Source organism: Pituophis catenifer, unplaced genomic scaffold (assembly GCF_029215685.1).
Source record: "Pituophis catenifer annectens isolate HBS135680 unplaced genomic scaffold, rPitCat1.0.hap2 SCAF_2, whole genome shotgun sequence".
NCBI lineage: Eukaryota > Metazoa > Chordata > Lepidosauria > Squamata > Colubridae > Pituophis > Pituophis catenifer.
Genome location: NW_027256882.1, coordinates 44,252,027 through 44,265,896, shown reverse-complemented (window position 1 = coordinate 44,265,896; position 13,870 = coordinate 44,252,027). Strand labels below are relative to the sequence as shown.

Sequence of the window (13,870 nt, the reverse complement as noted above, 5' to 3'; positions counted from 1 at the left end):
CCAATTGAAAATTCCAGACCTTCCGCATTTCTTATGCCAAGAAAATATATGATTCTAAGTGCCATTAATACACCTTTTTCTTGTTATAGATGCACACTAATTCAGCTATTTTTCTGGATATCTATGACCGATCCCAGCTATAGTTATACCAAAGGCTGCTCATAGTCTAAACCAGGGGTGTCAAACTGTAGGCCCAGGGTCCAGATCCGGCCTGCAGGGTGCTTAGATCTGGCCCGTGGGGCCACCCTGGAAACAGTGAAGGATTGGCCCGTGGTGCCTCTGCCAGTGAAAATGGAACTCGGAAGGGCCACGCCAGAGGTTGGTTTCAGCAGGTTCTGACCAGTTCTGGAGAACCAGTAGCGGAAATTTTGAGTAGTTTGGAGAACCAGTAAATACCACCTCTGACTGGCCCCGCCCCCATCTATTCTCTGCCTCCCGAGTCCCAGTTGATTGGGAGGAAATGGGGATTTTGGGAGGGAATGGAGATTTTACAGTATCCTTCCCCTGCCACACCCACCAAGCCACACCCACCAAGTCATGCCATGCCCACCAAGCCACACCCACAGAACTGGTAGTAAAAAAATTTGAAAGCCACCACTGAATAATTTCTAAAAGCTCCAAATTGGAGATATAGGTTTAGACCAGGGATGTCAAACTCAATTTCATTGAGGGCCACATCAGGGTTGTGTTCGGTGGTGGGATTCAAGTAATTGATTTCTTCTAATGATTTCTTCCAACAACCAGTTTGCCAAACTGCTCAGAAAGTTAACAACCGGTTCTCCCGAAGTGGTGCGAACTGGCTGAATCCCACCACTGAAATTATTGAATACAATGGCTATATTAGCTGGGGATAGTGTGAGTTATAGTGCCCCACTAAGTGACTAGCCATCCAGAGTTGTGATTTTGTTTTTATCGGAGTACGAAGAAAAAAAACCATTTCAACAGAATGAAAAATGAAGCTTAAACTGAGTTATTACATTCCTTCTACCTCAGGGGTCCCAGGGGTGGGCTCTAAATTTTTTTACTACTGGTTATGTGGGCGTGGCTTATTTTGTGGGTGTGGCTTGGAGGTCATGTGATTAGATGGGCATGGCTAGCTGGTCAGAGTCATTTCTGGAAGGTCCTCGCACTTACGACCAGTCCTCGCACTTACGACCCGACTCATTTGTTTGCTTTTAACACTGATCAGCTGTAGGACGGCCCTTTGAAGCCCCGCGGCAAGAGTTTAAACAGGTTTTTTTCCCTCTAGTCATCAGCTGGGACTCAGGAGGCAGCAATAGATTGGAGGTGGGACCAAATAAAAGGTAAGAATAATGTGGAGGGTGGGGGGGAGAACCAGTTCGGTGACGTCATATCATCACCGCTACCGGCTCTGCCGAACCGGACCGAACCAGGAGGAACTCACCACTGAGGGGTCCCCAACTCCTGGTCCACAGACTGGCACTTAGCCGTGGTCTGCTGGGAACTAGTCCACACAAGCAGTGGGCAAGTATACAAAGCTCTGTTTGCACATGCTCAGGATAAGGTTGCGTGTGTGAAACCATTCCCCCCTCCCGCCACCACCCCCACCTGCCCCCTTCGCCACTGCCAGTCTGCAGATCCAGAAAGGTTGGGGATGGCTGTTCTAACTGATGTCACTTGGTTGTTGAAGATTGTGGCTTCTGGAATGGACAACTTTCTGTTGGGGAATGGCTTCCATAGGGCATCCTGCAAAAATATACAGGTCCCATAATGTTAGCTTTTAAGCAGTTAGCCAGAACATTGACAGGCAAAACATATTTACCTTCAAGTATAAAATAGTTTATTATTTATTTATTTTACTTATTTATTTATTACATTTCTATGCCGCCCATCTCATTAATACAGGAACTCTGGGCTAATATGTCATTAGCTCCCCACACTTATCCACACACTGCCTTTTCTTTATGTGAAATTGTGAGTAAGACTTTTACTTTACTTTGGTGGAGATACCCTTAGGGTGTCTGTACATCCAGACTAAAAACAACTGGACTCTAGGCGGCCATTTCGGTAGCACAGTGGTTAGAGTGCAGTACTGCAGGCTACTTCTGCTGACTGCCTGCTGCCTGCAGTTTGGCAGTTCGAATCTCAACAGGCTCAAGGTTGACTCAGCCTTCCATCCTTCCGAGGTGGGTAAAATGTGGACCCAAATTGTTGGGAGCGATAGCTGACTCTGTAAACTGCTTAGAGAGGGCTGCAAAGCACTGTGAAGTGGTATATAAGTCTAAGTGTGTTGCTATTCCTACAAATAAATTCATAATTCAGGGCATGGCAAAATGACACCATTCAAACAGGAGGAAGTCTCTGTTCAGGAGAAACCTGACTTATCATAAATACATACTTGGCAATGAAAAGATTACTGGTAGTCCTTGACTTACAACCATCTGTTTAATGATCATTCAAAGTTACAAGGCACTAAAAAAATGACTTATGATCAGTCCTTGCATTTAACAATTGTTGCAGCATCTCCACAAACATGTGATCAAAATTCAGATGCTTGGCAACTAGCAAGTATCTACAACAACTGCAGTGCTCCAGGATCACGTGATGACCATTTGTGACCTTCCCAGCCAGTTTCCAACAAGCGAAGTCAATTGGGGGAGGAGGGGGGGCATGACTGCATGATTCACTTAGATCATAAATTGAAGACTACTTACAGTCAGGTCCAGAAATATTGGGACATCGACACAATTCTAACATCTTTGGCTCTATACACCACCACAATGGAGTTGGAATGAAACAAACACAATGTGCGTTAACTGCAGACTGTCAGCTTTAATTTGAGGGTAAGTACATCCAACTCAGGTGAACGGTGTAGGACTTACAGTAGTTTGTATATGTGCCTCCCACTTGTTAAGGAACCAAAAGTAATGGGACAATTGGCTTCTCAGCTGTTCCATGGCCAGGTGTGTGATATTCCCTCATTACCCCAATTACAATGTGCAGATAAAAGGCCCAGAGTTCATTTCAAGTGTGCTATTTACATTTGGAATCTGTTGCTGTCAACTCTCAAAATGAGATCCAAAGAGCTGTCACTATCAGTGAAGCAAGCCATCATTAGGCTGAAGAAACAAAACAAACCCATCAGAGAGATAGCAAAAACATTAGGCATGGCCAAAACAACTGTTTGAAACATTCTCAAAAAGAAGGAATGCACCGGTGAGCTCAGCAACACCAAAAGACCTGGGAGACCATGGAAAACAAGTGTGGTGGATGACCGAAGAATTCTTTCCCTGGTGAAGAAAACACCCTTCACAACAGTTGGCCAGATCAAGAACACTCTCCAGGAGGTAGGTGTATGTGTGTCGAAGTCAACAATCAAGAGAAGACTTCACCAGAGTGAATACAGAGGGTTCACCACGAGATGTAAACCATTGGTGAGCCTCAAAAACAGGAAGGCCAGATTAGAGTTTGCCAAACAACATCTAACAAAGCCTTCACAGTTCTGGAACAAGATCCTATGGACAGATGAGACCAAGATCAACTTGTACCAGAGTGATGGGAAGAGAAGAGTATGGAGAAGGAAAGGAATTGCTCATGATCCTAAGCATACCACCTCATCAGTGAAGCATGGTGGTGGTAGTGTCATGGCGTGGGCATGTATGGCTGCCAATGGAACTGGTTCTCTTGTATTTATTGATGATGTGACTGCTGACAAAAGCAGCAGGATGAATTCTGAAGTGTTTTGGGCAATATTATCTGCTAACATTCAGCCAAATGCTGCAGAACTCATTGGACGGCGCTTCACAGTGCAGATGGACAATGACCCAAAGCATACTGCAAAAGCAACCAAAGAGTTTTTGAAGGGACAGAAGTGGGATGTTATGCAATGGCCAAGTCAATCACCTGACCTGAATCCCATTGAGCATGCATTTCACTTGCTGAAGACAAAACTGAAGGGAAAATGCCCCAAGAACAAGCAGGAACTGAAGACAGTTGCAGTAGAGGCCTGGCAGAGCATCACCAGGGATGAAACCCAGCGTCTGGTGATGTCTATGCGTTCCAGACTTCAGGCTGTGATTGACTGCAAAGGATTTGCAACCAAGTATTAAGAAGGGAAAGTTTGATTTATGATTATTATTCTGTCCCATTACTTTTGGTCCCTTAACAAGTGGGAGGCACATATGCAAACTGCTGTAAGTCCTACACCGTTCACCTGAGTTGGATGTACATACCCTCAAATTAAAGCTGACAGTCTGCAGTTAACGCACATTGTGTTTGTTTCATTCCAACTCCATTTTGGTGGTGTATAGAGCCAAAGATGTTAGAATTGTGTCGATGTCCCAATATTTCTGGACCTGACTGTATATTTAGGCCTTGTTTCCTCATCAAAAGCATCCTTCTCACCTGTTCAGAGAGTGAATGGCCTTTTGAACTTGCTGTAATCTCGTGTCGGTACTTGGGTTCTTCATGAAGGGCCCTCCACACCTCCTCAGCCCCCATATCTGTGTGGCAAAGAGCAACAAACATGATTAGGGGTCTGGAGGCTAAAACTTATGAAAAACGATTGCTGGAATTGGGTATGTCTAGTTTCATGAAAAGAAGGGCTGGGGTGACATGATAGCAGTGTTCCAAGATCTCAAGGGCTGCCACAAAAGAAGAGGGAATCAAGCTGTTCTCCAAAGCACCTGAGGGCAGGACAAGAAGCAATGGAGAGAAGCAACCTAGAACTAAGAAGAAATTTCCTGACAGAACAAGTAATTAGTGGAACAACTTGCCTCCGGAGGTTGCGAATGCTTCGACACTGGAAGTTTTTAAGAAAAGATTGAACAACCATTTGTCTGAAATGGTACAGGTTTTACTGCCTAAGCAGGGGGTTGGACTAGAAGACCTCCAAGGCCCTTCCAACTCTGTTATTCTATTCTATTCTATTGCAACAGATGAGACATGGCAGCGTTACACTTGTTACAGTGCTGAAATGTGTTGGGTCTCTTAGAAAAAAAGTATGAACCCTCTCACCATTTCTGAAGAAAAGTTCCTACACAAAGCTTTAAGTAAACCATCCCTACTCCGTGCCTAGCAGTTCCAGCAATCATTCATCAATACAGGTAGTCCTCGACTTATGACCACAATTGAGCCCAAAACTTCCTGCTGCTAAGCAAAACAATTGTTAGGTTTGCCCCATTTTGCAATCTTTCTTGCCACAGTTGATAAGTGAATCAGTGCACTTAAGCTAGTAGCACGGTTGTTAAGTGAATCTGGCTTTCCATTGACTTGGCTTGTCAGAAGGTAGCAAAAGGGGATCACATGACCCCAGGACACTGCAACCGCCATAAGTATGAGTCAGTTGCCAAGCATCTGAATTTTGATCACATGATCATGGGGATGCTGCAACGGTCGGGAGTGGGAAAAACGGTCATAAGTCACTTTTTTTCAATGCCATTGTAACTTAGTAAATGGTCACTAAGTGAACTGTTGTAAATCGAGGACTCTCTGTAGTATTCCCAGATTGGCTGGATTACAACTACTGGGGTTCTAGGCCAGGTCAGCCCTTCTGCAATCTCCCAAATTGGAGAAGGTGGTTCTACACCAGGGGTGTCAAACTGAAGACCGGTGGGGCGGATGCAACCTGTGGGGTGCTTAAATCTGGCCCATGGGGCCAGCCTGGAAATACCAAAGGACCGGCCCGTGGTGCCTCTGGCAGCCAAAATGGAGCGTGGGGGGACTGCGGGTGCCCCCCCGCACCGCATCTTGGCCAGCAAAGTGCTGCAGGAGGCCGTCCAGGCCATCCGGTCCCCACACACCAGCCGGCCCACGAAGGAGAACTACCATATTTTTCAGAGTATAAGACGCACCTTTTCCCCCCCTAAAAGAGGGTGAAAATTTGGGTGCATCTTATACGCCAAATCAGTGGTGGGTTCCTCCCGGTTCGGTCCGGTCCGGCCGAGCCGGTAGCAGTGACGATATGACGTCACCGAACCAGTTCTCCCCCCTGCCCTCCCACCCCCCCCACCCCCCCCACGTTATTCTTACCTTTTATTTGGTCCCATCCCCAATCTATTGCTGCCTCCTGAGTCCCAGTTGATGACTAGAGGGGAAAAAACCTGTTTAAACTCTTCCCGTGGGGCTTCAAAGGGCCGTCCTACAGCTGATCAGTGTTAAAAGCAAACAAATGAGTCGGGTCGTAAGTGCGAAGACTGGTCGTAAGTGCGAGGACCTTCCAGAAATGACTCTGACCAGCTAGCCACGCCCACCTAGTCACATGACCTCCAAGCCACACCCACAAAATAAGCCACGCCCACAGAACTGGTAGTAAAAAAATTTAGAACCCACCCCTGTGCCAAATGTAGCTTTTTCAAAGCTATTTTTCAGCCCTAACGAGGCACTAGCGAGTGAAGCGATCTTCCCAACCTTGCCTGCTCCCTTGACTTTCTGCTGTGCTTTAACAAGGCGAGTGAAGTGATCTCCATGCTTTGCTCCGACTCTCAGCTGTTCTTTAGAAGCTTTTTTTCAGCCCTAACTAGGCGCTAGCCGAGTGAAACGATCTCCCCGTGCTTTGCCTGCTTTTCTCATTGCTGCTTCCTCTCAGCTGTGCCTTAGAAGCTGTTTTTTATCCCCAAGCAGGGGATAAAAAAACCCAGCAAACTAATGTGCTGAAGCTGACCAGACTAAGGAGGCTAGCCAGATGAATACCTGGTAGGCAGGGTTTTTTTTTTTCCTATTTTCCTCCCCAAAAACTAAGCTGCGTCTTATACTCCGGTGCGTCTTATACTCCGAAAAATACGGTATAATGCTGAACCAGCCTTTGAAGAAATCCAGACACCCCTGTTCTACACAGACCAGGGGAGATTTGCTCTTTGATGCCTGGTTTTCATTTCCATTCTTATTGGGCTCCAGAAGAAAAGGACATCACGGCCTCCACCTCACAGCCCAATTTTAGGTAAAGTCTCGCAAGGAAGAACAGGTCCCCCAAGAGCTGGAAAGTTCTCCAAAAGGGAAAGAGCACCTGACAGAAGTTGCAATCTTTGCCCAGAGGCCAAAACACTCTTCTGGCTGCCAAAGACTCAGGACCGAGACAAGTTAAAATACTGCAGGCAGTGGCGTGCTCCCTTTCATCTCTTTAATTGCATAATCTTAGGAAGAAAGCCAACAGATGCTGCGTTACCTACTATTACATTTCTATATTAAGATTAGTTCGTACAGTCTGTCAAGAGAAACCGAAAGCAGAAGATTTATTGTCATGAGATGCAGGTTTCCTCTAATTCTGCATTTCCCAAAGTTCGCCAAGTACCACACGTACAAGATTATGCCCTTGTACTCCAAGCTGATTATCTACACAGATAGCCCTCAACTTACAACATTTAGTGACGGTTCAAAGTTACAACGGCACTGAAAAAAAGTTACTTATGACCGTTTTTCCCAGTTACAACCTTTGCAGCATCCCCATGATCGTGTGATCAAAATCCAGACATTCGGCAACTGGCTCATACTTATGACCGTTGCTGGGTCCCCAAGGTCACATGATCCAGGGGTGAAATCCAGCAGGTTCTGACAGGTTGTGGAGAACTGGTAGCGGAAATTTTGAGAAGTTCAGAGAACCGGCAAATGCCACCTCTGGCTGGCTCCAGAGTGGGTGGGAATGGAGATTTTGTAGTATCCTTCCCCTGCCATGCCCACCAAGCCCCGCCCATTAAGTCACACCACGCCCATCCAGCCACGCCCACAGAACCGGTAGTAAAAAAATTTGGATTTCACCACTGGCATGATCCCCTTTTATGACCTTCTGACAAGCAATATCTAATGGAGAAGCCAGATTCACTTAACAACCAGGTTACTAATTTAACAATTGCAGTGATTCACTTAACAACTGTGGCAGGAAAGGTCATAAAATGGAGCAAAACTCATTTAACAAATGTCTTACTTAATAATGGAAATTTGGGGCTCAATTGTGATCGTAAATTGAGGGCTACCTGTAGTCCTCAACTTATGACTACAATTGGGACCGGAACTTCCATTACTAAGCAATGGAGTCATTGAGTCGTACCCAATTTTGCAACCTTCTTGCTATGGTTATTAAGCAAAACGCCTCTGCCGTTAAGCGGATCTTGTGGTTGTTAAGTGAATCTGGCTTCCCCCATTTACTTTGGTTACTCATGTGACCCTGTGACACACAACCACCGTAACTGCACATTGGTTGCCAACTGCCTGAAATTTGATCATGTGACTTCAGGGATCCTGCGAAAGCCGTTAAGGGCAGAGCCTGATCATAAGTAACGTTTTTCCGGTCAGTCGTAAACTTTGAGCAATTGTTAAATGAATGGTTGTAGGTCGAGGACTACCTGTAATTTGTAACAGTCATGATCTCTTGCTTCCATGTTATTATACCCCATAAGGAATTGAAGGAGAATAGCAAAGAAGGTTCATTGTCTTTTAATGATCCCATAATCCCTTGTGGGATGGAGTCTTGGCAACTGAATGGAGCGGAGTGCTTGCCGGATGCCCTTCCTGTCACCAGTGCAGAGCTATATTCAGCAGATATAGTCTCATCGTGCCCAGAGAGAGAAATATCTGCCTCTACCTAGGATTGAACTCACAGCCTTCTGATTGTGAGGTAAGAGCTCCACCTCTGGGCCACCACACCACTCTTTCTAAAGCAGGAAATGCCTTACCGATACCAGCCACCAGCAGGCGCCTCACTCGCAGGCTAATTGGTTTCTCTGTTGTAGGTGGATTCAAAAAATAGGAAGCTTTTTCAGAGCCCAAGAGTCTAGGGAGAAAGAAAAAAAAGAGAGAGAGAGAAAACCACAGTAGCAAACATGGCTCCTTAAAAGTGATAGGTCTTCCATCACTGGAGGTTTTTAAGAAGGGATTGGACAGCCATTTGATGGGAATGGTATAGGGCCGTGATGGCGAACCTATGGCACACGTAGCCATATCAGTGGGTACCCTAGCTCAGCTCTGGGGCGCATGTGCGCGCCGGCCAGCTGATTTTCGGGCCTTCTGGGCCCACCAGGAGTAGGGAAACAGGCTGTTTCCTGCCTCCGGAGGGCCTGGGGGGGTATATACTATAGGGCAAGGATGTGAAACTCAAGGCCCATGGGTCGGATGTGACCCATGGGGTGTTTAGATCTGGCCCGCAGTGCTGCCCTGGAAACAGCGAAGGACCGGCCTGTGGTGCCTCTGCAAGCGAAAATGGAGCTCGGGAGGGCCATGCACGTCCCTCCCAGACTTTGTTTTCAGCTGTGACAGCCTCCTGCAGCCCTCCACCAGTGAAAGGGGAGTTTGGGGGGGAGCACGTGTGCCGTCCCCCTGTTGTAGAATGAAGGGACCAAACAACATTCCTGAGTCAGCCAGAGACAGTTTTATTGCGCAAGGTTCAGAGCCAGATTTGTACCTGAAGCTTTGAACAAGGAAAGAACTGTGATATCTCTGTTTTTATACATTTCTAAGACAAAGGATTCGGTGAGATCATGCATTTTTCATATATGGTCAACCTGAGATCATACATTCTCCATATATGGCTAACACACACCTGTCATATGATAATTGACACATTTCCTAATTACTAAACCATTAGTAAACCATTAATTTTAGTTTATAAAATTATCTTAGCTTAGACAACCTTCCTTAAGTGCTTGTAGTTGCTAATGGGAAATTTACTGCTGTCCTTGGGTAAATTTATTGGATTAAGTAACTCTTTGTAACATATATGTCCTTATGTCATTCACAATGAGGTCACTCAGATGTTTTTCATATGGCTGTCTTTCCGTGACATCTAGGTCTCATCAGAAGATATATTACCACTTATGGGGTTTAGCTGATTTTTAATATAATCTCCAAGCAAGCACTTTTCTATTTTATAATAATGTGAATAGAGAGGGTCCTTTAGAGTTCATGTAGCTTTATAATAATGTGAATAGAGAGGGTCTCCTAGAGCTCATTTTTCTGACTCTGTATGATTCCTTCTTTTATCCACATTACCCCAAACAGTTTTTGCTGGCGGAGGGCTGCAGGAGGCTGTTGTGGCTGAAAACAGAGCTCGGGAGCCCATTTTCAGAGTGCTCAGGCACCACAGGCACCTCCCCCCCCGACATGAGTGACATCAAGCTGGCCATGGCCCTACCAGCATCAAACACAACCCTGATGCGGCCCTCAATGAAATCGAGTTTGACACCCCTGGTATAGGTTCTCCTGAATAGGGGGTTGGACTAGATGACCTCCAAAATCCCTTCCAGTTCTTGTTATTCTGTATTCTAAAGCACTAGCAGCCCACTTTGATTGGACCAACTCTCTGGTCATCAATAATCAGGTGAATGAGCAGCTGGCAGGAGATGAAAGCAATGCTCCAGGCTTCCATTGTCAGCCCACAGAAGAAAAATATAGACATGCAGTGAACTGGTGGAAGTAGATCATTCTGTCCCTCCTGTACTTGACCTTTGCAGACGTTTGGTAGGAGATCAAGGTTATACCCCGTTGTTCTGGGTACCAAGGAAAAGGGTGTCATTTGGTAAAACAAATGGGACCTGCATCATCCCACGATTTGGGGGAGCAGATGACACTAATAGGAAGTCAGAGGAAAAACGAGGGAGAAGTGCACACAGGAACAGAAGCAGTAAGGGCATATTTTCCAAGCCGTGATAAGCCTGTTTCAAAACCTCGTTCCCTGATCATTTGTGTTGTGCCTTAAATATACAGCCATGTCTTGTGATTTCTGCAACAGCACACACTCACACTTTACACATGTCCATTATACATGCTCAAAAGCACGGCTTAAATCACGTTAAAGGAAAAGGCACTGGAACAATTCTTGCCTCAAGTCAAATTCCAGATAGCAATGTCACCGGCCCTGTGCTTTTGAGCTGCCTGGATCTTCGCATCCCCAAATCTGGTTGCCCTAGTATAATAACAGCTCTTTCTGATCGCTGTGATCAGAGGAGACCCTGCTACCGATGCTGAGATTGGCAAGGATGCCATGCTGTGGTTGTTCACAGGAGTGTCTTGTTGGTGGCAGAGCTTGTGTTCTAGAATGGCCTTTCCCTAAAATTTCCAGAATTTTTAATATTCTCTATTTTAGCCACTTCTTAAAGATCTATCATTGGTGGTTAAAATTTGGTTAAAATGCAGTATTGCAGGCAAACTCTGCCCACAGCCTGAAGTTTGATCCAGACCGGCTCAAGGTTGACTCAGCCCTTCCATCTTTCTGAGATAGGTAAAAGAATGACCCAGATTGTTGGGAGCATTATGCCACTTACCCATGAAGGTACTCTTGATAGTCCAGCAGAGGTCTGCTTGAGACTTCCTTCTTCTGGATCCTTTGCAGACTCCAACTCCCAGACCTTCTGAAGTCAGGCCCCTTGTGAGAATCTCTGGTTTGTCCTGAAATTGCCCACATACAATTTGAATATGCCATCTCTCTTCCTTGATAGAATAAGGAGCAAGGAAGGAGACTGGGATGAACTTGAAGTCTTATTGATTCATTTCCTTCTAAGGTCCCATTTCAAGCTTCCATCCGCTCTGAATCATTCCCTCTTCCTTCCCATTATTTGTTTGTCTGTCTTCACTACAACTAACTTCCTGGATTCTGAATTAAGCATCTGATCTGCTGTCATATCATGGCATTCAGGTTCTTTAAGTTTCTTGTTTGGGCATCACCATGGCATCATTAATTTCACTGACTTATGACAGACATCAAGCCATTCCCTTGAGGCTGGACAGCGGCCAGGTGAAGCTAAAGCTGAATTCATATGCTCATTTGTCAGAGAAGTTAAATAAATGCAAGGGGAATTATTTACAAATTTAAGTAGCATCTGGCTGCAGTTTACCAGACAGTAAATAATTTTGAATTAAAAGCAGCATTTCCTTCGGAATATATCTTGCAGACAATTTGGCCACTATCAGACCATGCTGAAATTATTAAATTCAATTTCAGGGAACTCACTTTTATATGAACATGCACATACATTTGCCTGCATTGCAATGAACGTTTTTTTAAAGATTAAATGAGGACTTAATTCTAATGCACAGGCGTGATTTCAACAGCCATTACAACAGGCAGGAACATCCAAGAGATATGGGTTTTTTTAAAAAAAAAATGAAGATGGTGACTGATAATGTAATCGAAGCTCCACCTCTTTTAACGGGTCCACATAAAAGGGCAGAGCTTCAATCTATAGATATTTATAGATATTTCTGACAACAACAGAGGGCAATTTTCTCAGAATTAAAGGCCAATTAAATTAAAAGTAAATTAAATTAAAGAATCAACTAGGCAGAGGTCTCCAATGTTGGAAACTTTAAGACTTGTGGACGTCAATTCCCAGAACTCTCCAGCCAGCTTGGCTGGGGAATTCTGGGAGCTGACGTCCACAAGACTTAAAGTTGCAAAGATTGGAAATCCCTAAATTAGAGGGCATTATGAAGTGACTCTTAAAGGCTGTATTATCCCAGGAAGGGTCAAACTTGTGCTTTGGGGGGGGCAGGTGGTTTATTAAGGGTGGGAATGGCAGCAAAAGCCCCCAATTCCTTTAAAAAGATGTATATGCACCCCAAATTGTGCTGCTGAAATTTTGTGGGAAAACGGCTGAATTTCAGCAGTGGAATTTGTGGCTGTTTTAGGCGTCTTAAATTCATAAAGCGAATTTCCAGAAGTTTCATTCAATTTCATCTTAATGTTTTAAAGTGAGAGCGGGGAGTCTAAAAAAACCTCATGGTGTGGAAAAGTGGCTATTTTGCCAATGAAGCTCGGTGGCATGAGCTAAGGCTGCTGGGAAGGGTTCTTGATGGATTTCTCCAAAAGTAAATCAAATTAGGGAGACATACTTTTGCTACAAGATTATAAAAATTGCATTAGTGTGTGGCTGAGACCATCAAGATTTTTGCCCTAATACTTTTGAGGCTTATTAATATATTTAACTGTTATTTGGCTAGACGATTTAAGATATTAATCTCAGCATGTGAACACTGGATATGTGCTTAGTGACTATATAACAAATAATAAATAGCATCTAATCTCTAATTAAACCTTGACAAGCCTGGCCAAACCATGAAAGCGTATTAAAAAAAACCATGGAGGGGGGAAATCACTTATTTATATATAGCCATTGAAACAACAATGCAGAAAAAAATATAAAAACTGTAGATTAAATACAGTTATTTATTTATTTATTTATTTATTTATTTATTTATTTATTTATTTATTTATTTATTTATTTATTTGTCGCATTTCTATGCCGCCCAACTCCCTAGGGACTCTGGGCGGCTTACAGCAAAAAAAATAATGCAAACAATATCCCGTAAAATTTTTTAAAAAGAAAACATTAAAAACCCATTCCATGGCCAGGTCTCGCAAGATCGCTGTAGCGAGATGAACGGCCCCAGGCCTGCCGGAAAAGCCAGGCCTTCACCGCTTTCTGGAAAGCCAATAGAGTGGGGGCGGTCCGGACCTCAGGAGTTAATTGGTTCCAGAGAGCCAGAGCAGCCACAGAGAAGGCCCTCCCCCGCGGGCCCACCAACCAACATTGTTTAGCTGATGGGACCTGGAGGAGACCAGTTCTGTGGGATCTTCCCGGTTGCTGGGAGCTATGCGGTAGAAGGCGGTCTCGAAGATAAGAAGTTAGAATGTAATACAAATACTTCGACTAATAGTAGGATATTAGATTGCATGACATAAAAGAGGCAACGTGATTTCAGAATCAACTGTTGATTTTTGTTTTAGAGCTAAATGGGAAAGGCGTGAATTTCTTATCTTTCCCCTCATGCATATTCTTGCTTTGGCACAAGTGTGTAGTTTATTTAAATACTGGTTTTTCAAGAGCTAAAAATGTTTTCATTCCAAGTTTCAGCACAAATGACTGACACTTGGGAGACCCAGCCACTGCGTTTCTAACCAAGCTGTTTTCAGTCGAAGAAGAAA

The 13,870-nt window shown here is 44.5% G+C and overlaps 1 protein-coding gene across 1 annotated transcript in view; it reads right to left on the bottom strand.

Moving 5' to 3' along the window:
- The window catches only part of LOC139310180 (laminin subunit beta-1-like), a 115,443-nt gene extending 105,370 nt beyond the window's left edge, over positions 1–10,073 (bottom strand). The window contains exons 1-3 of the mRNA XM_070934343.1: positions 9,940–10,073; positions 8,628–8,725; positions 4,366–4,463 (exon numbers count right to left, since the gene is read on the bottom strand). Of these exons, the coding sequence (XP_070790444.1) occupies positions 4,366–4,463; positions 8,628–8,725; positions 9,940–10,073 (330 nt within the window). The remainder of the gene's footprint in view (positions 1–4,365; positions 4,464–8,627; positions 8,726–9,939) is intronic.
- Positions 10,074–13,870: the final 3,797 nt, after the last annotated feature.